This window comes from Piliocolobus tephrosceles, chromosome 2, assembly GCF_002776525.5.
Source record: "Piliocolobus tephrosceles isolate RC106 chromosome 2, ASM277652v3, whole genome shotgun sequence".
Classification (NCBI taxonomy): Eukaryota; Metazoa; Chordata; class Mammalia; order Primates; family Cercopithecidae; genus Piliocolobus; species Piliocolobus tephrosceles.
The window spans coordinates 179457238-179484105 of NC_045435.1; the positions used below are offsets into that span (position 1 = coordinate 179457238).

General features: G+C 39.5%; 1 protein-coding gene across 6 annotated transcripts in view; it reads right to left on the reverse strand.

The window, feature by feature from the left end:
* Nucleotides 1-19026: 19026 nt before the first annotated feature.
* CLASP2 (cytoplasmic linker associated protein 2) overlaps nucleotides 19027-26868 on the reverse strand; it is a 233029-nt gene continuing 225187 nt past the window's right edge. For 4 of the 6 annotated variants that reach the window (XM_023214679.2, XM_023214680.2, XM_023214681.3 and 1 more), the window contains 2 exons: nucleotides 24729-24845; nucleotides 19766-21508 (listed from right to left, as the gene is read on the reverse strand). In XM_023214679.2, coding sequence (XP_023070447.1) covers nucleotides 21422-21508; nucleotides 24729-24845 — 204 coding nt within the window. In that variant the 3' untranslated portion in view covers nucleotides 19766-21421. Of the gene's footprint in view, nucleotides 21509-24728; nucleotides 24846-26868 lie in introns of all 6 variants that reach the window. The other 2 variants (XM_023214684.2, XM_023214682.2) reach the window with 1 other exon arrangement.

Sequence of the window (26868 nt, forward strand, 5' to 3'; positions counted from 1 at the left end):
CCGTCTCAAAAAAAAAAAAAAAAAAAATACAAAACAAATTAGCTGGGTGTGGTCGTAGGTGCCTGTAATCCCAGCTAATAGGGAGACTGAGGCAGAGAATTGCTTGAACCCGGGAGGCAGAGGTTGCAGTGAGCGGAGATCACGCCACTGCACTCCAGCAAGGACAACAGAACAAGATTCCATCTCAAAATAAAATAAAATAAAATAAAATAAATAAATAAATAAATAATAAAAATAAAAAAATAGCCAGACATAGTAGTATGCACCTGTAATCCCAGCTACTCAGGAGGCTGAGGCAGGAGGACCACTGGAGCACAGCAGTTCAAGGCTGCAGTGAGTCATGATCATACCACTGCACCCAGGCCAGATGACAGAGTGAGACCCTGTCTCTTAAATATATATATATATATATTTAAAAATCTCAATATTTATGACCCAGAGCATTCTACAGATTCAATGCAATCCCTATCAAAATATCAATTACATTCTTCACATAAATGGAAAAAAATATTGAAATTTGTATGGGGCCAGGCACACACAGTGGCTCATACCTGTAATCCCAGCACTTTGGGAGGCCAAGGCAGGCGGATCATAAGGTCAGGAGATCAAGACCATCCTGGCCAACATGGTGAAACCCCATCTCTACTAAAAATATAAAACTTAGCTGCACATGGTGGCGTGTGCCTGTAATCCCAGCTACTCGGGAGGCTGAGGCAGGACAATCGCTTGAACCAGGGAGTCAGAGGTTGCAGTGAGCCGAGATTGTACCACTGCACTCCAGCCTGGTGACAGAGCAAGACTCTGTCTCAAAAAAAAGAAAAAAGAAAAAAAATTGTATGGAATCACAAAAGACCCTAGATAGCCAAAGCAATCCTGAGCAAAAAGAACAAAGCTGGAGGCATCACATTACCAGACTTTAAAAGATACTACAAAGCTATAGTAACCAAAGCAGCATGGTACTGGCATAAAAACAGACACATGGGCTGGGTGTGATGGCTCATGCCTATAATCCCAGCACTTTGGGAGGCTAAGGTGGGCGGATCATGAGGTCAGGAGATTGAGACCATCCTGGCCAACATGGTGAAACACCATCTCTACTAAAAATACAAAAATTAGCTGGGTGTGGTGGCATGTGCCTGTAATCCCAGCTACTCGGGAGGCTGAGGCAGGAGAATTGCTTGAACCCGGGAGGCAGAGGTTGCAGTGAGCCAAGATTGCACCCCTGCACTCCGGCCTGGCGACAGAGTAAGGGTCTGTCTCAAAAAAAAAAAAAAAAAGACACATAGGTCATAGGTCAATGGTACAGAACAGAGATCCTAGAAATTGATCCATGTATCTAGAGCCAACTCATTTTTTACAAAGGCATCAAGAATACTCAGTAGGGGAAGGACAGTATCTTCAATAAGTGGCTCTGGAAAACTGGATATCCATAAGCAAAAGAATGAAATTAGATCCCCCACCTCTCATTCTATACAAACATCACAATTCCAAATGGTTTCTGTTCATTCCTCCCCTTTCTAGTAGTCCCCAGTGTCTATCATTCTTATCTTTATGTCTACGTGTACTCAATGTCTCAATGTTTAGCTCCCGCTTTTTTTTTTTTTTCTTGAGACAGAGGCTCACTCCATCACGCAGGCTGGAGTGTAACCTTCACCTCCTGGGTTCAAGCAATTCTCCTGCCTCAACCTCATGAGAAGCTGGGACTACAGGCGTGCACCACCACACCCAGCTAATTTTTGGGGGGGCACGTTTAGTAGAGACAGGGTTTCACCATGTTGGCCAGGCTGGTCTCAAACTCCTGGCCTCAAGTAATCTGCTCATCTTGGTTTCCCAAGGTGCCGGGATTACAGGCATGAGCCACCGTGCCCCACCCCTTAGCTCCCACTTATAAGAGAGAACATGTGGTATTTGTTTTGTTCCTGTATTAGCTTAGGATAATGGTCTCCAGCTCCATCCGTGTTGCTGCAAAGGACATGATTTCATTCCTTTTTATGGCTGTGTTGTATAACATGGTATATATGTACCAAATTTTCTTTATTCAATCCATTTTTGACAGGCACCTAGGTTGATTCCATGCCTTTGCTATTGTGATTAGTGCTGTGATGAACATATGACCATGTGTCTTTTTAGCAGAACAATTTGTTTTCCTTTGGGTATATACCTGGTAAAGAGATTGCTGGGTTGAATGATAGTTCTGTTTTTAGTTCTCTGTAAAACCTCCATACTGCTTTCCACAGTGGCTGAACTAATTTACATTCCCATGGACAGTGTATATGCATTACCAGGGAACTCTTACACGCCACTGGTGGGAATGTAAACTAGAACAGCCACTACAGAGAACAGTATGAAGATTCCTTAAGAAAATACAAATACAGGCTGGGCGTGGTGGCTCAAGCCTGTAATCCCAGCACTTTGGGAGGCCGAGGTGGGTGGATCACAAGGTCAGGAGATCAAGACCATCCTGGCTAACACGGTGAAACCCCGTCTCTACTAAAAATATAAAAAAATTAGCCGGGCGTGGTGGCAGGCGCCTGTAGTCCCAGCTACTCAGGAGGCTGAGGCAGGAGAATGGCGTGAACCCAGGAGGTGGAGTTTGCAGTGAGCCGAGATCGCGCCACTGCACTCCAGCCTGGGCGACAGAGCAAGACTCTGCCTCAAAAAAAAAAAAAAAAAAGAAAGAAAGAAAAAGAAAATACAAATACAGCTACCATATGATCTAGCAATCCCACTATGGGGCACTCATCCAAAGGAAAGGAAATCAGTATATATTAAAGAGACATATCTCCACTTCCATGTTTAGTGCAGCAGCATTCACAAGAGCCAAGATATGGAATCAACCTGTGTTCAACAACAGATGAACGGATAAATAAAATGTGGTATATATACATAATGGAACACTCTTCAGTCATTAAAATAATGAAATCCTGTCATTTGCAACAACATGGACAGAACTGAAGGACATTATGTTAAGTGAAAAAAGCCAGGAACAGAAAGCTAAACATTGCATGTTCTTACTCACATGTGGAAGCTAAAAATACTTGATCTCATAGAAGTAAGAGGTAGAATAGAGGACATGGAGGCTGGGAAGAGTAGCAGAAATGGCAGGGTGCGGGGATAGGGAAAGATTTGTTAAAAAATACAAAATTATAGCTAGATAGGAGGAATATGTTCCAGTGTTCTATACCACTCTAGGATGACTATAGTTAACAATACATAGTTTCAAATTGCTAGAAGGAGGATATTGAAGGTTCCTAATGTAAAGAAATGATAAATGTTTGAAATGGTAGCTCTGCTACTTACACTGATCAGATCATTATACATTATGTGTATTGAAACATCAGTATGTACCTCATAAATATATACAATTATTGCATGTCTTTTTTTTTTTTCCCAACAGGGTCTGGCTCTCTCACCCAGGCTGGAGTGCAGTGGTACAATCACAACTCACTGCAGCCTTGATTTTGCAGGCTTACAAAATCTTCCCACCTCAGCCTCCTGAGTAGCTGGGACTACAGGTGTGTCCCACTCTGCCTGGCTAAGTTTTTCTATTTTTATTTTAGAGACCTCCCAAAGTGTTGGGATTACAGGCATAAGCCACCATGCCCAGACTACTATATGTTGTCAGTTTAAAAAATAAAATAAACTTATAAAGTTCAATCTTTAGAAAGACTTATAAATAATTCCCTTCTAATTATAGCCAACTTGATAATACACAAAATTCCTTTGATGTATTCTCCTTTCATAACCATTTATCATGACTTAGACATTGATGACATGCTTGGACTTTCCGCTTTTTCATTTTGGCCTCTATGTGGCAGAAAAAAAAACTATGTTGGAGAGATACCCTATATCATTACTCTGAGCTCAAGATTTTGACCTGTTTGATCTGAGAGCCTGTTATAAACATTTTAGTAGTTCTTTTTCTTTTAGATAACTAATTTTTCAATTAAGTGTTCCATCACCATATACAGTTATTAGTTAGGCAAACCTAAAAGGTGTCTAGGTTATTGGTTACCATGGAGCTATTGTAACTTGTAAAGCCATTAATTTAAAAGTCCTTAAAACTTTTCTATTTTATATCTTGGCTGGAATGGCATATGCAATGAGTTTTATCTCAACACAGTAGAAAAGTCAGCCTACTTAAAGTAGGCAGAAAAAAATAGACAAAGAATTTAGAACACTCTACATGTTAATGTATAGTTTCAGGTTTTTCAAATAATGACCATTTGAGCTCTGAATCTTCTTTCATGTAATTTTGCCCATCAGTTTATAAATGTGCATAAGTGTTGGGCATGGTAGTTCACGCCAGTAATCCCAGCACTTTAGGAGGCCAAAGCAGGTGGATCACTTGAAGCCAGGAGTTCAAGACCAGCCTTGTCAACATGGTGAAACCCTGTGTCTACTAAAAATACAAAAATTAGCCAGGCATGGTGATCCATGCCTGTAATCCCGGCTACTCGGGAGGCTGAGGCAGGAGAATGACTTGAACCCAGGAGGCGAAGGTTGCAGTGAGCTGGGATTGTGCCATTGCACTCCAGCCTGGGTGACAAGAGCAAAACTCTGTCTCAAAAAAAAAAAAAAAAAATATATATATATATATATAAATTAAAAAATAAAAATGTGCATAAGAACAGGCCATAATATGTAGCCGCCTAGAAAATCTGGCATACTTTAATGTTTGAGAATCCCATTTTATTTCTTAATAATCTCTTGAGAGCAATGAAAATCTTATAAATCTTGCCAGGGAATGTCAGGAGTTTAAACTGGTGTTTTAGATGGTGGTGACTGCACTAGTGGCTTTTAATTATCCATCCTGCGCCTGCCATTTAGAATGTTTATTTTTGCTCTTGGGCAATTTTCAGAAATAAGCAAGAGAAAAGAGTCAAACCAAATTTAAAAAATCAGATAAGAATAATCACAAAAATTTTAACCACAGGCATGCAGATCAAACAAAATATTAAACTAGGTGCACAGACCAAATGAAAAGTACATTCATCAGAAAACACATGCCTCACAAATGGAATGTGAATTCTGTAGAAACCACTGTTGTCAGTCCAGGAAGACATAGGTCTTTATACCAGAAAGGACTTATTTGAAAAGCTAAAAGGCCTTGTACCATCCCAGGAGGTATGCATAGTCCTTTATTTAGATGGCTTAATCCAAATCAGATCCCAAATAACATTAAAAAGTCTCTAACAAAAAAAGAAAGGCTCAGCCTGAGAGAAAACTCACCAGGGAATAAAAGGTGAACTGTATAACATATGCCAGTTCCAAATATCACTGATTCCTTCCAAGAATGATCTTTTTCAGGTCCCTTTTCAGACACCATATATTTCAACCTAAATAACAAACAGGCTGTCTAAGAGAAAGGGTATTTATTTTGGGAATAGAGCATTGCAATGAAAATACACATGCCATAGTAAACTATGTGCACATCTAGGGAGGTAAGGGAAGGAAGATAAAGCCTTTTTTTCTTTCTTTTTTTTTTCGAGACAGAGTCTCACTCTGTCACCCAGGCTGGAGTGCAGTGGTGTGATCTTGGCTCTCTGCAACCTCCACCTCCAGGGTTCAAGTGATTCTCCTGCCTGAGCCTCCCGAGTAGCTAGGATTACAGGCAACTGCCACCATAGCTGGCTATTTTTTTTTTTTTTTTGTATTTTTAGTAGAGATGGGGTTTCACCATATTGGCCAGGCTGGTCTTGAACTCCTAACCTCAGGTGATCCACCTTCCTCGGCCTCCCAAAGTGCTGGGATTATAGGCATGGGCCACCATACCTGGCTGACAAAGATTCTTAAGGAAAGAAAATGAGGAGGATTACGTAATTGTTTTGAAATAGTTATTCTTGGCTACAAAGATAAACAATAAGGCAGTTGCTGGGCAAATGTCCTTGCTGAAGTATTTTTTGTATAAGGTTGCAATGGCCTTTGTGCAAGGTAGTGGTTTTTGCAGTCTTTTCGATAGCTTTCATTATCAGGCATGCAAACCTTCTCTACATGGCCTTTCCTAGTTCTATTTGTCATGGTGCTTTTCAGTATTAGTGACTTCATTTTTATTCTGAAAACTTTAACAGTATAATATATGGCCTTTTGAGTTTGGCTTATTATATTTTCTTTCATTTATGCCTTCAAAATTTATACATGTTATACCATGTGTCAGTACTTCATCCCTCTTTTTTTTTTTTTTTTTACTGTACTTTAAGTTCTAGGGTACATGTGCACAATATGCAGGTTTGATACATAGGTATACATGTGCCATGTTGGTTTGCACCCATCAACTCATCATTTACATTAGGTATTTCTCCTAATGCTATCCCTCCCCCAGCCCCCCAATCCCTGACAGGCCCCGGTGTGTGATGTGTCCTGCCCTATGTCCAAGTGATCTCATTGTTCAGTTCTCACCTATGAGTGAGAACATGCAGTGTTTGATTTTCTGTCCTTGTGATAGTTTGCTGAGAATGATGGCTTCCAGCTGCATCCATGTCCCTGCAAAGGACATGAACTCGTCCTTTTTTATGGCTGCCTTCATCCCTTTTTATGGCTGAAAATTTTTTCCATTGTATGGATATACAATATTCTGTTTAATCCATTCATCAGTTGATGTATTTGGGTTGTTTTCACTTTTTCACCTTTTGGCTATTAAGAATAATACTTACTAGCTGTGACTAGGGAAGGTTAAAAAAAAGAATAATGCTGCTATGACTATGTATGTAGAAGCTTTTGGGTAAACGTTTTTCATTCTCTTACATTTATACCTAGGAGGAGAATTGCTGCATCATGTGGGAATGCTTAACCTTTTTTTTGAGACAGAGTCTCGCTCTGTTGCCCCTCGCTCTGTCGCTCAGGCTGGAGTGCAGCGGCACGATCTTGGCTCACTGCAACCTCCACCTCCCGGTTCAAGTGATTCTCTTGCCTTAGCCTCCTGAGTAGCTGGGATTACAGCCCCCACCATCATGCCCGGATAATTTTTTATATTTTTAGTAGAGACAGGGTTTCACCATGTTAGCCAGGATGGTCTCCATCTCCTGACCTTATGATCCACCCACCTTGGTCTCCCAAAGTGTTGGGATTACAGGCGTGAGCCACCGCACCCAGCCTGCTTACCCTTTGAAGGAACTGCCAGACTGTTTACCCAAGTTCAAGTCAGTGTTTGAACCCAGACAGTCTCACTCTAGAGCCCTGTTATACTTCTTCCATTGAAATGGTGATAAAAGCCATCCCACTTTAAAAAAAAAAAAAAAAAGGCATTAGACACCACATTGGCCCACAATTAGTTTTAAAGGGCTAGAGTCAAGATGTTGGAGGGGCTGCCTTCCTTCTGGAGGCTGTAGGGGCGAATTGACTTCCTTGCCTTTTTCAGCTTCCAGAAGCGGCCTCCATGTCTGCATTATCACAGTCTCTACTTCTGCCATCTCATGTTCTTCTCTGACTCTCCTGGCTGCCTCTTTTCACTTGTAAGGATCCCTGTAATTACTCTCCTGCCTCTCTTTCACTTGTAGGGATAATCCAGGATAATCTCTCCTTCTCAAGGTCCTTAATTCGATTGCATCTCTTTTGCTATGTAAGGTAACATATTCATAGGTTGCATGCATTAGGATATGGACGTTGCTGGGGAGCTGTTATTCTGCCTGTCACACTCCACTTCCTTCACGTCTTTGCTCAATATCCCTTTCAGTGAAGTCTTCACTGACCAGCCTTCAGAAGATCCCATTATGTCTCTTCCTTTAAAAAAATCCCCCTTCCAGAGCCAAGCACGGTGACTTGTGCCTGTAATCCCAGTACTTTGCGAGGCTGAGGTGGCTGGATCACCTGAGGTAAGGAGTTTGAGACCAGCCTGGCCCTATCTCTACTAAACCCTATCTCTACTAAAAACCCTATCTCTACTAAAAAATACAAAACATTAGCTGGGCATGGTGGTGGGCACCTGTAGTCCCAGCTACTCGGGAGGCTGAGGCAGGAGAATTGCTTGAATCCAGGAGGTGGAGGTTGCAATGAGCTGAGATCGCACCATTGCACTCCAGCCAGGGCAACAAGAGCAAAACTCCATCTCAAAAAAAAAAAAAAAATCCCTCTTCCCTGTTTTTTTTTTTAGTTTTTATCTCCTGTGCAAGGCACATCTACTACTATCTCATGTACGTTATATTTTTCTTATTTATCTTTTGTCTCTAACCAGAATATGAATTCCATGAGGGAACAGATTTTTGTTTGCTTTTTCAGTGCTGTATTCCTAGTGCCAAGAACAATGCTTGCCATTTGAATAGACGTCCAAGTACAGGTTGAATATATATATTTTTAACGGAATGCAATTATATTTGTATTATTTATTTATCAGAAGAATAAACTGGATTGGTAACTTGAGTCAGGCTAGTTGGTATTTCATGCTGATACAACACGAAATTTCATTAACAAAGTGTTTGTAATCTTAGGGATGCAGTACTGGAATTCCCTTATTGCAGTTATACATTTGTATATAGATTTCCTATGGGGATGTGTAATGAAAAAAAGAAGCTGCTAACTAGAAGCATTAAAAGTGGAGTCCATGAACTGCTTGTTAGTTGCTAAAATAAAGACATTTTGAAATCAGAGTATCATGCAATATTAAAATTTGTGTTATCATAAATACCTCTAGATTAGTGCTGCTCAAACTTTAATATGCATATGAATCACAAACAAGAATGTACATATAAATCACCTGGGAATATTGTCAAAAATGCAGATTCTTTCTCAGTAGGTCTGAGGTAGGCTCTGGCATTCTGTATTAATGAGTTTCTGGGTGATGTTGATGCGGCTGTTCTGTGGAAGAGCAAAATGTTTCATGACATTAAAACCAGAAATTTCAAAAGTAATGCTTTTTCTTTTGTAGGAAAGATGTTAAAAGCTGGTCTGGGAATCTGAAGCAAGAATCAGTCTGATCAAATCGTACCATCATGGGTTACTGATGTGATAGGGGATTTTCTGAACTGAAATATCACTTTCCTTTGACCAAACATCACGCACTCAAGACTGACATTTGTGATGTATAATGGCTGGTTTAAACATGAAGGCAGGGAAAAAGGCTGACTGTGGAAAAGTAGACTGAGGAGTGGCGAGGGATCAAGGAAGCAGAAGAAAAGACTAGAATGCCTACTTAATTTTTTGTAGGGTATATTAGTCTGTTTTCATGCTGCTGACAAAGACATACCTGAGACTGGGTAATTTATAAGGAAAAAGAGGTTTAATGGACTCACTGTTTCATGTGGCTGGGGAGGCTTCACAATCATGGCAAAAGGCAAAAGGCAAGTCTTACATGGTGGCAGACAAGAGAGAATGAGAGCCAAGTGAAGGGAAATCCCTTATAAAACCATCAGATCTCATGAGACTTATTCACTACCATGAGAACAGTATGGGGGGACCATCCCCATGATTCACTTATCTCCCACTTGGTCCCTCCTGCAACATGTGGCGATTGCAGGAGCTACAATTCAAGATGAGACTTGGGTGGGGACACAGCCAAACAATATCATAGGGTAAGACTTTCATAAATACAAAACTATATTTACATAAATGAAATTATTAATATATCCCACACAAACACTCTTTCTTATCTCTTCCTTAGTCCTCCTACCCCACCTCCATATTGCATGTCTGCAATCTTGAATATATCCTTACATCTTCTCCCAAACTTAAAATCATATATCACTCACACATGCATTGATTTTTTTTGGTTATTGTTTTTGTCATCATGAACAGCATACATCTGGAAGTGCTTGTGTAATTTATCTATTTTTTAAAGAAAATCAAAGAGGGGAAAATCTTAGAAACCTTCAGAATATCCATTAATACCATTAGGCTTTTAACAAAACTGTCCCAGTCTCCTGGCTCATGAGATTGCTACTTTTCAAAAAGGAGTCACTTTCAACTCTTAGTGATTTTATTTGGTATTCTGTTCTAGACAATATCTACTGGCTTCTTTTTTTTTTTTTTTTTTGAGAAGGTGTCTCGCTCTGTCACCCAGGCTGGAGTGCAGTGGTGTGATCTCAGCTCACTGCAACCTCCACCTCCTGGGTTCAAGCAATTCTCCTGCCTCAGCCTCCCAAGTAGCTGGGACTACAGGTGCCCGTCATCATGCCTGGCTAATTTTTGTTATTTTTAGTAGAGATGGGGTTTCACTATGTTGACCAGGCTGGTCTCGAACTCCTGACCTCAGGTGATCTGCCTGCCTTGGCCTCCCAAAGTGTTGGGATTACAGGCATGAGCCACTGTGCCCAGTCAGCTTTTTTTATTTTTGTTTTTTTTTTAGACAGAGTCTCACTCTGTGGCCTAGGCTGGAGTGCAATGGTGCGATATCTCGGCTCACTGCAACCTCCGTCTCCCAGGTTCAACTAATTCTCGTGCCTCAGCCTCCTGAGTAGCTAGGATTACAGGTGTGTGCCACCACGCCCAGCTAATTTTTTTGTATTTTTAGTGGAGACGGGGTTTCGCCATGTTGGCCAGGCTGGTCTTGAACGCCTGTCCTCAAGTGATCCACCTGCCTTGGTCTCCTTCCAAGTGCTGGGATTATAGGTGTGATCCACTGCATCTGGCTGTATTGGCTTTTTACAATGGAAGGTGAGGATTCAACTCTACATACCTCCTGCATCATCATAGTTATACCAACTTTTTGGTTAAATCAGCTTCCATTATTATCGTTATGTGTGTTTAAATATTAGTCATACATGAGGATATAGTGTATTATGATACAGCTTTTGCTTTTCATTTGCTTTATTGTGAAGTTTACCTACATTAATTCACTTCCCAAATCTGAAGAAGTACCCTCAGTGTATCCACTCATCAAGTAAATCTTCCTTTTTCTTTCCCTTGAAGACCTTCCTCCTGGAGCCAACTACACCCAGTTCTCATCTGGGCTGGCTACTCCTCCATCAGGTGGTTGTATGATGTCTTCCTGAGACTCTCTTCACCATCCAGTCTTGAAGACAAACAAGCAAAGCGAGAAAGGATAATTGGGAAAGAATGATGTAATCAGAAGGGTCAGCAGTCTCAGTGAGCTGCTGGAACATTGGGAATTGGAGGTGAGGGAGCTGCAACCACAGATCTCTTGCTGCCCTGACCAGCCCTGCTTTAGGTTATTCAACATCTACCTCCAAGACAAATGTTGTTTGAGTTGCATCGTGAGACCTCATTATATTAATGTTTCCAGTACAAAAGAGGATACAGAAACTGTGTTATCTTCTTTAACAACTATGAATATTACTTATTTTGAGTACTTACCTAGGTCACATATGTACATTTTTAGAAATTCAGTATTTTTATGCACCAGTTATTCAAATGCAATTTTGAAATGCCATAGGATTTTTTTTTTAAGGCCTTAATGGACACTCATATTCACAAAGAGGGGAAAATCTTAAAAATGTTCATGTGGAATAACTAGGGCATTTATAGCACACACAGAGATTCAGTTTTCTATCTCTGGCCTTAGACGGTCTGGGTTTAAAGCCTGGTTACACAACTTACAGGCTACAAGACCTTGGGCAAATCAGTTAACTTCTCTATGTTTCAGTCTCTTCTTCTGTCAATTGGGAATGATGATAAAATAATAATAATGATGATACCTGCCTTAAGGATTCAAATTAAAAGAAATAATGCATCTAATGTACTTGGTGCAAGACCACATAGGAAAAATCAATTAGTATAAAGTATTTATTACGTATTTTCTTGCTGAAATTACAGCAGCAACAAAAGTCTGAATGTGAAAAGCCATAGGAAAATTTCATTGTTTTTAGGTGATTTGAATATTCTTTTTTTTTTTTCTTTGAGACAGTCTCACTCTGTTGGCCAGGCTAGAGTGCAGTGGCACGATCTTGGCTTACTGCAACCTCCGCTTCCTGGGCTCAAGCAATTCTCTTGCCTCAGCCTCCCGAGTAGCTGGGATTACAGGCATGTGCCACCACACCCAGCTAATTTTTGTATTTTTAGTAGAGACAGGGTTTCACCATGTTGGCAAGGCTGGTCTCGAACTCCTGACCTCAGGTGATCCACCCACCTCAGCCTCCCAAAGTGCTGGGATTACAGGCGTGAGCCACCATGACCTGCCAGGATTTGGATATTCTAAAGGCTCACTGAACTCATTCCTGTATTCGTTTATTAAATGATTATTAAGTACTTACTATGTTCCAAGTATTGTTCACAGTGCTGGAAACACATAAATGGTTAAAACAACAAATGTCTGTGTGGCATTACTCACAATAGCCAAGAGGTGAAAGCAATCTAAATATTCATGAATGGATGAATGGATAAAGAAAATGTGATAAATACATGCAGTGGAACTATTACGCAGCCTTAAAAAAGAAGAAATTCCTGTCATGGGCTCTACAATATGAATGAACCTTTGAAGAAATTATGGTTAGGTGAAATAAGCCAGTCCCAAAAGGACAAATACTACATGATTCCACTTTTATGTAGTGTCTAAAGTAGTCAAAAATCATAGAAACAAAGTTGAAAAGTGCTTGCCAAGGACTGAGGGAAGCAGGAAAGAGGAATCAGTGCTTTTTTTTGGAAACGGAGTCTTGCTTTGTTGCCCAGGTCGCAGTGCAATGGCGTGATCTTGGCTCACTGTAAACTCTGCCTCCCAGATTCAAGCGATTCTCCTGCCTCAGCCTCCTGAGTAGCTGGGATTACAGGCATGTGCCGCCACGCCCAGCTCATTTTTGTATTTTTAGTAGAGATGGGGGTTTCACCATGTTGGTCAGGCTGGTCTTGAACTCCTGACCTCGTGATCGGCCTGCTTAGGCCTCCCAAAGTGCTGGGATTACAGGCGTGAGCCACCACACCCAGCCAAATCAGTGTTTTATATAAGTGTATTCTAAGATAAAAAAGTTCTAGAGATCTGTTGCACAACAATGTAAATATACTTAACACTTGAACTTTACACATAAAAATGGTTAAGATGACAAATTTAATGTTATGTATTTTTTTTATCACAATTAAAAAATTAAAACCTGCGATTGGCAAATTAAGTGCTGGGTTTATGTTCGTTAAGGTGGAACAGTTCAGGGCCAGGGCTAGGGAAATAACTGAGCTTGAAGGAGGGCAGCAGCAGTCAGGGATGTCAGTTGGACAGCTACCACTATCCATTAAGACTATAGTCTTCAAGGCCATCACTTGCGGATACAAGGCTATGCTCAAGAGAAAGACATTATTTCAGTCATCACGACCAATCTTATATGATAAGTGCTATTGTTTTTGCAGTTCTGTAGATGAAAAACTCAAATGTTTTCAGAGGTTAAGTAACTTGTCCAAGTGGTGGAAATAGTGATTTCTACTTGCGTAGTTCCAATGTATAACTCATTCTCTTAATCACTCTGCTCTACCTCCCTTGGAGAGACAGGGAAACTTGTGGGCCAGATGCTAAGTCCTTGATGCAACAGCAGAATGCAAGGGTGATAATGAGAGGGAGGTGGTAGATCTGCCTATGGTATGAACCTTAAAGGAGGTATGGTTTAGACAAAACGGGTCTGATTATATGTGCCAAATTTACAAAAACAAAGACCTCAGTGACGAAGTCAGAATCAGTGAAATTGACATTAGGAACAAGGTAAGCAGAGAGAAAGTGAGAGAGGAATCATAGACAGAAATCTCACAATTCCTGTGGGCAAACACTCTCAACACAGCTGCTTTTTTAAAAAGTTGCTTCAATTTGCCTACTGTGTTCATATGCATATAAAATCATCTGTGTAGATATTCTACATATTCTGTCTCAACATCCTTACATATAATCATTCATAGTAATTAGGATAGGTAGTAAACAGGGTTCTAATCACTTTCATATTCTGAACTCATTTAAGATTTTTAAAAATTTTTGTTTTTTCAGACAGGGTCTTGCTGTCACCAGAAGTGCAGTGGCTCAATCTTTGCTAACTGCAGCTTCAAACTCCTGGGCTCAAGTGATCCTACTGCCTCAGCCTACCAAGTAGCTGGGACTACAGGTGCGGTTATTTTTTATTTTTTATTTTTTTTGAGATCAAGTCTTACTGTGTCGAGTCTTACTGTGTCATCCAGGCTGTAGTGCAGTAGCACGATCTCGGCTCACTGCAACCTCTGCCTCCAGGGGCTCAAGTGATTCTTGTACTCTAGCCTCCAGAGTAGCTGGGATTACAGGCCCGTGCCACCATGCCTGGCGAATTTTTGTGTTTTTTTTTTAGTACAGACAGGGTTTCACCATGTTGGCCAGGCTGGTCTCAAACTCCTCACCTCAAGCTATCCTTCCACCTTGGCCTCCCAAAGTGGTGTGATTACAGGTGTGAGCCACTGTACCTGGCTTTGAACTTATTTTAATGACTATCAAGTTATTTTATTGTTTTTAACTGTGGAGAAATACATGTAACAAAATTTATCATCTTAATCATTGTTAAGTGTTTGGTTCAGCGGTATTAAGCGCATGCACAATGTCGTGCGACCATCATTGCTACCCATCTCCAGACCTCTTATCATCCCAAACAGAAACCCTGTGCCTACTAAATACCTTCTCCTTTCCCCCTGGCCCCAGCCCCTGGCAACCACCATCCTGTTTTCTCACATCCAAGTACTAAACAGGCCCAAACCTGCCTAGCTTCCGAGATCTGATGGGATTGGGCCTGTTCAGGGTGGTATGGCCGTAGGCCACCATTTTCTTTTCTGTTTTTATGACTTTGACTACTCTAGGTACTTCATATAAGCATAAGCATACAATATATGAATGACTATCTAATGTTTAATACTGCCCAGCCAACCCCAAAGTCATTCACTGCTGCTGACCTGCCTGGAGTAAACCTCACTGTAAGGAAATTCTCTCACCTCTGGGGCCGAATATCAGTTTTTTGAAATAAAAATCACTTTTATGAGACCAAAATTTGAGGGACTAGCCTAGTATTAAACAGAAACTTCAAACTCAAATAAGCTATAGACAATTAGCAGTGACAGTTTGGGCTGAGTTAAGGATCAATGATTTGTGTTGAATATCTGACATGTGAGTTCATCATGTATTAAAAATGAGAAAATTTATCCTAAAATCAATCAGCTAGAAGTGATCTCTAAATTGTTCGCCTTTCTGTTTATCAGTGTAAGGAACTGATTCAGGCCAGGTGTGATAGCTCATACCTGTAATCCCGCACTTTGGGGGGCAGAGAACAGATGATCGCTTGAAGCCAGGAGTTCTAGACCAGTCTGGGAAACAGTGATGCGCCATCTCTACAAAAAATAAACGTTAAAAACAAAAATTAGCTGGACATGGTGGTGTGTGCCCATAGTCCTAGCTACTCAGGAGGCTGAGGTGGGAGGACTGCTTGAACCCAGTTTAGGTTACAATGAACTGACTGTGCCACTGCACTCCAGCCTATGTGACAAAGTGAGAACATATCTCTAGACAAAGTAAGAAATAAAAACTGATTCAGTGCTTTTAACCAGGGCTATATTAGGACCTATCTATGGGAATTCCTCTGCTTTAGGGTGAGGTTTCTCAACTTGTGCATTATTGACATTTGAGGTCAGATAATTTTTTGCTGTGGAGGGCTGTCCTGTGTATTGTAGGAGGTTTGGCACCCTCCTTGGCTTGTACCCACTAGATGCTAATAGTGCCTCCACATCCCAATTGAGACAATCAAAAACGTCTCCAGACACTGCCAAATGTCTTCCAGTAGGCAAAAGTTACCCGCAGTTGAGAACCACTGCTTTAGGAAGATGGAGAAGAAAAAGCCCATTTTTTGCTTTATTGATATAATCTAAGTTTGATTCTACATCTCTACTCCGACCTAAACTTTGATGAAAATTAATGTAAATGTGTCTTTAGACTAAAAGTAGCAAAACTGTCAGGCAATCTCTTTTTGCATTCACTTCCAATAAATAATAGATTTACACTTTCTTAAGGGGAAAAATAACGGCCCTACGAGCCTGATATTAACACTGAATGAATACAGGGAGACCAGAGCTGCAAAAAGCATGCTGGTCAGCATGGTTTGCAAAAAGCAGCATCCCTGGGCACTTTCCTACCCTGAGTAACAGGCCAGCCCCTGGCATACAACTCTAATTTCTGAGGACACATTAGCTCCCATCACCAGATCCACAACTACATATTTATAGCACGCAGACTGTAGGGGTGTCAGATGCACAGCAGGTAGGTGCTCACATATTTAATAAGTGAATGAAGGACATCAGCACCAGGTTAGTAGTAGAGGCCAATATGTAAAAAACTGGAGCCTAAACCATCTCATTTCTGGTTTTCAGATTATGTAAAACTGAAGTGTTTGAGATGTTAATTCTAATTGCATTATTCTGCTAAAGTCTTCTGGGGACTCCTTAGCTGACAGACTGTATCATAGAATATATATCTTAGAATATCTATTAGTCCATCTTGGGCCGCTCCCCACTATCTCATGTTCTCGTCAAACCAAGTTGTGTGACAGTGGCCAGTTGGGGAGACACAAAGTGCTATGTTCAGTTTGAAAAAGGAAATTCAACAGTATAACTTTAAGAAGAACTTTTGAAATAGTAACCACTAAAAGAAAATCTATATCCAAGTTTGCTTGCTTGCAAGGATGCACAGTTTTTTTTTCTTTTGTATTTTAGAGATGGGGTCTCACTATGTTGTCCAGGCTGGCTTCAAACTCCGGGGCTCAAGTGATCCTCTTGCCTCAGCCTTCTGAGTATCTGGGATCACAGGTATGTGCCACCACTCATGGCTGTTTTGGTTGAAGATATTTTTAAAGGAGAGGGGAGGGAGATTTTTAAATTTATGAAAATAAACTGTGGTTTATAAAGTTCCAGTGACATGCCCTAATGCTTCTTGCCATTTTATACATCGCTGCCTTTCTGCTTTTGCTTCTCTTCTCTGCTCACTCTATAACCCCCAATGTATCTTAGACACATTCTGCCTTTAGACTAGGTTTAAGCATCACCTCTTTTTCTAGGAAGCATCTGATGATTACACCTTATTTGCAACTCCCCCAGCCCCAGCTCCTATCCTTGTACCGTTTCTATTATAGCACTAACCACACTGTATTATAGTTATGTGCTTTACTGTGTCCTTGAAGGGAGGAACTCAGATATCTGTTGCATGAATGAATGCAGGTAAATTTGAATACTGAAAATCTGGTCCGTATAAAGTAAAAAAATCTTGTGTCCCTGTTCTACTGTAGATTACCATTATAATAATAGTTTAAACACTGCTATTTAAGCAACTAGTGTATCTTCAAATAAACAATGACTTTCTATACTTAGCAATTTCATATTAAAGTCATGTATAAAATTGCCTACTATGAAATAATTATAGATTTGTCAAAGATACAGCTATTTGTTATAAGAATATTCAGTGGGGCTGGGTGTGGTGGGTCATGCCTGTAATCCCAGCACTTTGGGAGGTCAAGGAGGGTGGATCACGAGGTCAGGAGATGGAGACCATCCTGGCTAACACAATGAAACCCTATCTCTACTAAAAATACAAAAAAATTAGCCGGGTGTGGTGGCGGGCACCTGTAGTACCAGCTACTCGGGAGGCTGAGGCAGGAGAATGGCTTGAACCTGGGAGGCGGAGCTTGCAGTGAGCAGAGATCCCACCTGGGCGACCAGAGCGAGACTCTGTCTCAAAAAAACCCCCCAAAAACAAAAAATCAGTCAATATCAACAACCCAAGGATTATGCTGCACACATAGAATGGAACACTTTGCTCCATTAGAAGCTACCTTTTAGAAGAAAGAATATATTCAAAAGTATTGTTAAGGGCAGCGCATGGTGGCTCACGCCTGTATTCAAAAGTATTGTTAAGGGCCAGCACTTTGGGAGGCCAAGGTGGGCGAATCATTTGAGGTCAGGATTTCAAGACCAGCCTGGCCAACATGGTGAGATTCCGTCTCTACTAAAAATACAAAAATTAGCCAGGCGTGGTGGCAGGCGCCTGTAGTCCCAGCTACTCGGGAGGCTGAGGCAGGAGAATCACTTGAACCTGGGAGGCGGAGGTTGCAGTGAGTTGAGATTATATCATTGCACCCCACCCTGCCTGGAGACACAGCGAGACTCCATCTCAAAAAAACAACCCCCCCCACCACAAAACCCCCAAAAGTATTGTTAAATACATGCATAGAACAAAAGTTTTCAAAATGTTATTCTAATCCTGTCACTCTTCCAGTGAACAAAATTTAGTGTTTCCTTACAGTTTTCAGTATTGTACCAAACTCATTATCTTAGTATTGTAAAAAAATAGCAAGCAATACAGATTATCTTTAGTGGTGATATTAAAAGTAATTTTTTCCTTCAGTTTTTCATTATTTTCCAAATATCCTACGACAAAGATGGATAATTTAACTTTTTTTTTTTTTTGAGACGGAGTCTTGCTCTCTCCCCCAGGCTGGAGTACAGTGGCATGATCTCGGCTCACTGCAAGCTCTGCCTCCCGGGGTCAAGCCATTCTCCTGCCTCAGCCTTCCGAGTAGCTGGGACTCAGGCGCCCATCACCATGCCCAGCTAATTTTTTGTATTTTTAGTAGAGACGGGTTTTCACCGTGTTAGCCAGGATGGTCTCGATCTCCTGACCTCATGATCCGTCCACCTCGGCCTCCCAAAGTGCTGGGATTACAGGTGTGAGCCACCACGCACAGCCTTTTTTTTTTTTTTTTACAATGGAATTCCAAACCTTTTATATAGCTGCAAAACTACTAATTGCAATAAAATGAACTAATATCAGAAGCAAAGATATAAAAAATTAGGTTTAAAAATCCCTATTATGGAGTAATATGCTAATTATCATTTCTATTTACTGTAAATGCTATTCTAATTGAGCAATTATAAACTACATTTGAATTAACAAATAGACCTGGCCTTATCAATGATGTTATCAGTAAGATTCCAGTCTTTTACTGTAAGGCATAACTTGATAATAAAAGTAATTTTGACTTAAAGTTTGGTAAGAATAAAATATGAAGGAACACAGCAGATTAACTGCAAAATTGAAGCCTCAGATTCAAACTACATGTTACTTGAAAATGTCAGAAGTGTATTAGATTTTGAAACCCAGAAGAAATAAACATGTTTTACAATCTGGAATATATAATTTTAATTAGTTCTCAGCAGTGCAGTAAATGAACAACACTAATAATTAATTTGGGAGAGAATAGCAGGAGGAAAAATTTAAACAGTAGCTTTTCGTGACCATTTTTAAGTAGCTGACATCTAAATATGTTTCTGGAATGAACAAATTAAGGGTGTATTGTATATAGTGATTTAAATAATCAATAACTTTCTTACAGTCTTATCAACTGAGATTATAGAATTGTAAACACAATTTTTTCATGTTTATAATCTATTAGCTTTCATTTGGACACATTAAACCGTACTTTTCCGTTGCGTAGTTAATTCATTTCTTGAATGCCTGTCTACCATTAGATGCCAGGGGCTTGATGTAATTTTCCAGTTAGAGTTACTATTCAGCTTAAGTCACTCTACTTAGTTGTCAACAATAGTTAAAGCAGTATCTTAAACCAGAGGTCAAAATTAAATCAATATTTTGATTTGAAATGATTACAAACATATCCAAAGGTTATAAAATGCTACTGAGAAGAGCTCAATGTTTAAAATGCATTTTCTTCTTACAGATAAGTTGTTATACATGCGTATGTAGCTATATACCTTTGATTGTAGTTGCTACACCTGAAAAATCTTTTCTCCTCAGATGAATTTAGAAAATTCAAGAGACCACCACTGATACAAGACCTTCTCAAGTTAAAACTGAGTGACTTCTTACACAGTGAGACAGAAAAACTGATATACATTAACTTTTTCAAGTAATGTTATGTACAGTTTTATTGCCAGTATATGCACAACAGTAAGCATAGAACTATAAATACACAATGTAATTAACAGTAGAAAACAAAATTGTTACAGGTAGAGGGAGAGGATATAGAGAAACTTCTCCTGCTGCTCGAACAGAAACAAAGGAAGGGGAAAGCCTATGACAAATCATCCATTCAGTACTCCTGTCTTAAATTCTTTACATACATTTCTACATTTTTTTCAGTTAAACAAAGTACAGATAACTCTGTAACAATAGCAAATTGCTTCCCTAATAGCTATTTGCCTTTTCAATCAAATTCACTTTATATTAGGATTTTAAAAAAAGTCAAGATGAGAAATCATTAGTATCCTGGTTCCAAATTATCTAATTTGGCCTTTCACCAAAACTGGTAATTTTTGAAAGTCAGCTGCACATGAAAAGAATGGGTGTAGCAAGAGGTGATTAAAAAAAATTTGTTAAAAAGTAACAGAAAATCACCCTTTAAGTAGTTTTCCAAAAGACACTATAGGCAGCAGCTCAGTTAAAAGTATTAGTCCTGAAGAGGTAGAGAATTTGAGCCCGTTATACAAAGATAGCCTTGGCACCATCTTCTCTCTCATCAGGATCAGTATTTTCAAGACAATTTCATGGTAAAAGGAAACCAGGTTTCACCATTTAAATAAAAGGTGCTGGTCACTCCCATGTCTTGATAATTAGTTTGTTCACTACGTGAGAAACAGAAGACGGTCAAGGACACACACGCACTTGATTTTTTTGTCTGTTTCCATTATCAAGTTTATTCATAAGTGAATTTGATATTAATAAATACAAAAAAAGCATCATTCACAACAAAGATATAAACAAACCAAAAAAACAAAGAAAACCCTGCAATAAAACCTTCTATTTCAGTAAGTATCAAGAAAAAACAGGCAGATGATTTGGTGCAGCTTTCTTAAGGGATCATAGAAGGGACATGGTTTTAAATAAAGATGGCAAGATCAATAACCAACAGACGATATCAGTTTTATAGAACTGGCTGATTCTGTAACATCTGTCTTTGAGGTTTTAGTTTTCAAACTAGAGATCACCCCAAAGAAGTTGCAACTAATGACATGTATCACCATCACACAAACAGAGTCCAGCGGTAGTTCAAATTAGTCCTGCTTTTTTTCACATCATTTAAATATTTCTAGCATAGGACATGATACGGAACAAAACTCAAAGTAGCAATAAAAATATTATTCTGCAGTTGAATAAAAGCAAAAATGTTTTAGACTGTTAAACTTTTAAAGCTTTAAGCATTCCTGTTTAACCAGCATTTAAAAAAATTTATACAATCGTAACACTGGCAAAGGTTAATGGGAAGACAAAGTACAAACATGTGAAATGATGAATTAGATTAAAAATTACTTTGTATCGATCAATTGATGTTAATACTGCTTCTTCTTGAATTTGGAATAACTATCATAAAAGTTACATGCAGACTGAGGATAGTCCTCTGTTACAGAAAATACAAAACGAAACGAAACAAAAAACTAAAACTGGGAAACAATAGTAAGTTCCAAAAGATGTGTTTGAGAATTTCCTTTCATTGATGAGGGTGGTCTATCTGTCCTTTCTTTTGAGAGACCTGGTTCGCTGTGATGAGCTTCACTAACTTTGTCCAGAAACATCAGTAGTGGGATCAGCTCCTCCAGAACCCGTTTGTGCACGTTTGATGTAAAGATTCAGTAGCTTCATCTGCAGATTCAAGCCAAATAAATGTCATTTGAGCAAGCTGCCCCAAATTATAAGATACTCATTAAAATATTATATACATATATGTGAGCTCAGATAGATTTTAGGCTGGGGGTTATTATAATATCCAAGCTATTGTTGATAATTAAGAATAACAAATTGTTTTTTTGGCTGGCACATCTGAAAAAAATATGTAAAATATCAAAAAAGTTTTTGAGTCTTGAAAGTTGTTCATGACAAGAGTATTTTATGTCTTTTCAAAATATATTGTAGGGATCAAATATACAACTTTTGATATGGTCTGGCTCTGTGTTCCCACTCAAATCTTATCTTGAATTGTAATCTGAATTGTAATCCCCATGTGTTGGGGGAGGGGCTTTGTGGGAGGTGACTGAACCATGGGGGCGGTTCCCCTGTGCTGTCTCGTGATCGTGAATTCTCATGAAATCTGATGGTTCTGTGAGGGGCTTTTCCCTGCTTCGCTCTGCAGTTCTCTCATTCTTCTCTTTCCTGCTATAATGTGAAGAAGGACATGTCTGCTTACCCTTCTGCCATGATTGTAAGTTTCCTGACACCTCTCCAGCCATGAGGAACTGTGAGTCAATTAAACCTCTTTATAAATTACCCAGTCTAGGGCAGTTCTTTTTTTTTTTTTGAGACGGAGTCTCACTCTGTCGCCCAGGCTGGAGTGCAGTGGCACAATCTCAGTTCACTGCAAGCTCCACCTCCTGAGTTCACACCATTCTCCTGCCTCAGCCTCCCAAGTAGCTGGGACTACAGGCGCCCATCACCATGCCCAGCTGATTTTTTTCTATTTTTAGTAGAGATGGGGTTTCACTGTGTTAGCCAGGACGGTCTTGATCTCCTGACCTTGTGATCCACCCGCCTCAGCATCTCAAAGTGCGGTATTATAGGCGTGAGCCATCGCACCTGGCCTAGGGCAGTTCTTTATAGCAGCATGAAAATAGACTAATATAACATTAAAGGAAACTCAGAAGTCACCATTAAAGCAATAACAAACAATTGAGTGCTAGGTGTTACACAATATGTTTTATGTTATCTCTTTACCTTCATATTTTATAGATGAGGAAATCACAGTATAGAATGGTTAAGTTACAGACTAAGGTCACAGGGGTGGGTAAGAAGTAGGCAAAAATAGGAATTCAGGTATTTGGGTTACAGGACCTAATATATTAGACCATAAAGCCACTGCCATTCTACCAAGAATGTTTTTAGTATCTCTGTGTCTTTTTGCAGTTTTTGTATGAGATCATGATTTTATGAAGTTTGTAATTAATACACATACAATTCTGTGTTCTATTTTTTTTTTTTTTTGAGACAGGGTCTTGCTCTGTTGCCTAGGCTGGAGTGCAGTGGTGCGATCACAGCTTGCCGCAGCCTCAACCTCCTGGGCTCAGGCAATCCTCTTACCTCAGCCTCCCAAGTAGCTGGGACCATAGGCACGTGCAACTGTGCTTGGCTAATTTTTTTTTTTTTTTTTTTTTTGTAGAGACAGGGTCTTCCTAGTCTCGAACTCCTGAGGTCAAGTGATCCTCCCACCTTCGCCTCCCAAGTGCTGTGGGAGCCACATCTGGCCTACTTGTTTCATCAAATGTTATTTCAAAATATTTTTTCCACCTACCTACGGTCTTCATATGTAACATTATTACTGGCTACCTACTGTTCTGATAAAAGTGCTGAATTTTCATTGTTTTGGAAGGTTTGCTTTTTAAACATTAACTCATTGATCCAAGAGTTTTTAACCTGGTAGCCATGGGATTCAGGGGATCACAGAACCCTCTGAAACGACACGTAATTGTTTCCATTATGCACTTTTCTATTTTTTTTAAAACTTTGTCTCATGGTTTTATCTGAATGCATTTTTCTTGAGATGAGATTTTACCTAAGTCTCAAAGTGGTTTGTAACCCAGAATTAAGAATTATTGTTTATCTATAACTTATATAGATACTTACTGTATCTAGGCTCATTTTCCATTATATGTATATTTTGCTGTTTTGCTATTAAAAAATAAATTTGACCACAGTAAGACAATCCTTAGGGTTTGAGAAATTCTTTAAGTGACGGTGAGTGCTTTCTGCTAAATGGTTCATAAGCCATGATTCAACAATCGTAAGTTATCTTCACTCTTGAGAAAAAACTTCTAATTCAAAACAATTATTATTATTTTTATTGTTAGAGAGAGGGTCTTCTCAATTTGTTGCCCAGGCTGGTCTCAAAATTCCTGGTCTCAAGTGATCTTCCAGCCTGGGTCTCCCAAAGTGATGGGATTACGGGTATGAACCACTTTGGCCACCTTAGTAGAATGAATTTCGAAGTTCTGGTAGTAGCAATCAAATGAGGAAGGCAAGACTTACTAATTTTTTTTTTTTTTTTTTGAGACGGAGTCTCGCTCTGTCGCCCGGGCTGGTGTGCAGTGGCCGGATCTCAGCTCACTGCTAGCTCCGCCTCCCGGGTTCACGCCATTCTCCTGCCTCAGCCTCCCAGGTAGCTGGGACTACAGGCGCCTGCCACCTCGCCCAGCTAGTTTTTTGTATTTTTTAGTAGAGACGGGGTTTCACCATGTTAGCCAGGATGGTCTCGATCTCCTGACCTCGTGATCCGCCCGTCTCGGCCTCCCAAAGTGCTGGGATTACAGGCTTGAGCCACTGCGCCTGGCCGACTTACTCATTTTTTAAGCCTAAACAATGAATCAGAAAACTTTTAACATACCAAGTTAAAGTTGCACATTAATTTGGATAATAGAAAGAGAAGGAGAACAAATATTTGATTATCATAGTTCTTAAGGGAAAAATTTTAAAATGTGCAAGTATTCTATATTTTGAGAGATATACAGTAATCCATGAATATATAACCATAACAGTCTATTTATTCTTAATAAAACAGTGCTTAGAGGTAAAGATTTGGGTCTGGGATTTTGTAAGAAGTCAGCTGACTATTAAAACTAACTAGAAGCTGAAGGCATTTTCTCTCACAGAAACCTACCAACCACTCCAACAAACTGCTGACTTCACCTGAGTGAACATCTAACAAATGTTAGAGTAGAAAAAGATAAAATATAAAATAGATATAATAAGGGCAAGGTGGATGCTCAAAGTCTGACTTATTAAATGCCAAATAAAAAGCTTACCGTTACAGACATATAACTAAATTTTGAAGGATGCACTATGGCCACCATCTTTAAAACACAGCAGCACTACTTACTTTACTGCCAGTAAGTTGACTGAGATGTGGTTTTAGTTCATCACCAATTACCGCATGAACAGCCACCAGGCAGAAGACACAAGCTTTCCGAACACTGCTCTCCGAATTATCATAACCCTATGGAGAGAAGTCCACTGTTAGTACTCCAGGGGATCTGAGAAAACTACCTTTTTAACAGGGACAGAAGATGCAACTGAAAGATGAAATCTCGAGCACACTGAGGAGAGAAAAGTGCAGACTGAAGTTAACTTTTTAACCTTTTCAAGCATAGACAATGCCCTTCTCTCCCTTCACTTCCCCTACTGCGCCCTCACTCTGTTGGCCCTCTCTATCAGGTTCTTAGTCTGGAAAGCTGTACTTCTCTGACTCTGAGGCTGCTCCCTTGACATTTCACCCCGAAAAAAGTCTCCAGACTAACTTTTCTAAAGCATTAGGTTTTAAGGCAGTTAGCACTCCTCACTATCCAATAAAACCTAAACTCGTTGGTTTGGTAGCTCAAGGTAGTCCTATAATCTAGGCCTGATTAAGTTTTACATCTGTATCATCCCTGCAATTACTTTCTCTAATAAATCCAGTCTATGTAAACTATTCCCCTATGCTTTTATTGTGCCTTTAATAACCTCATTTTATTTAAAAAATTATCTTATTTCTAACTGACAAATAATAATTGTATATATTTATGGGATATAATGTGATGTTTCAATACATGTACACTGTGGAATGACTAAATCAGGCGAATCAACATATCCATCACCTCAGATACTTATCATTTCTTCGTGGTAACATTTAAAATCCATTTTCTTTTATAATTGCTATTTTGAAATATACATTATTAACTAGTTACTGTGCCGTGCAATAGATAGCTAGAACCTAATACTCTTTAACTGAAACTTTGTACCTTTTGACCAACGTCTTCCTTTTCTCTGTCCATCTCCCCTACTTATGCTTTTGATCACACTATTTACTCTATTTCTTTTTTTTTTTTTTTGAGACAGAGTCTCACCATCTGCCAGGCTGGAGTGCAGTGGTGCCATCTCGGCTCACTGCAAGCTCCGCCTCCTGGGTTCACGCCATTCTCCTGCCTCAGCCTCCCGAGTAGCTGGGACTATAGGTGCTCACCACCACGCCTGGCTAATTTTTTATATTTTTAGTAGAGACGGGGTTTCACCGTGTTAGCCAGGATGGTCTTGATCTCCTGACCTTGTGATCCACCTGCCTCGGCTTCCCAAAGTGCTGGAATTACAGGCATAAACCACTGTGCCCGGCCTACTTTATTTCAATAGTCTACAGCAGTCTTATCCATGAAGTATTTTTGAATCAATTATCTGAATGAATATGCACATTTTACTCAGAGGAAAAACAGAGTTCATCTCCACTAAAATCCTAATCATTTTATCTTTCTAAAACAACTGCAGAAGCATTAAAATATCAATAGATACCTAGCTAAAAGAAGTATATTATTCCTAAGTCATGCAATCAAACTATGTTAATTTTATTTCCCCTCATCATTTTAATATAATTATAATGTAATTTTTCTATATGGTCTTTATAATAATGATATGAAGCATTCATTTAGTATGCCTCCTAATTTAATCATTCTAGAGTATTTTAAGTTTAAATCTTCCTCCCCAATAACCTCCTTCCTGCTAAATTTTTCCTATTACAAATAACATGGCAAACAGTATGGCATTCAATGTTTAAATATTTAAGTGCCTGGTATGTGACAAGAATAGGCCAGGTAGATAATGTTCAGTGTCCAAAAAGACACACACTGTCCCTTCCCAGAACAGTTAGGGAATCACATGGCAGAATGAGGTATTATGGGCAAGGAGTGGAACAGGAATGTAATATTTATGATTGGATAATATTCCATTGTATGATATATCATGTTGTTTATCCATTTATTAGTTAATGGATATTTGGGTTGTTCTCACTTTTTGGCTACTGTGAATAGTGCTGCTATGAACATTCACATGTACAACTATTTAAATATTTGCTTTGACTTCTTTTGGGTATACACCTGGGAATAGAATTGGTGGGTTATATGACAATTTTGTGTTAACTTTGTCTTTTTCCCTTTTTTTTTTTCTTGAGATGGAGTCTTGCTCTGTTGCCTAGGCTGGAGTGCGGTATGTGATCT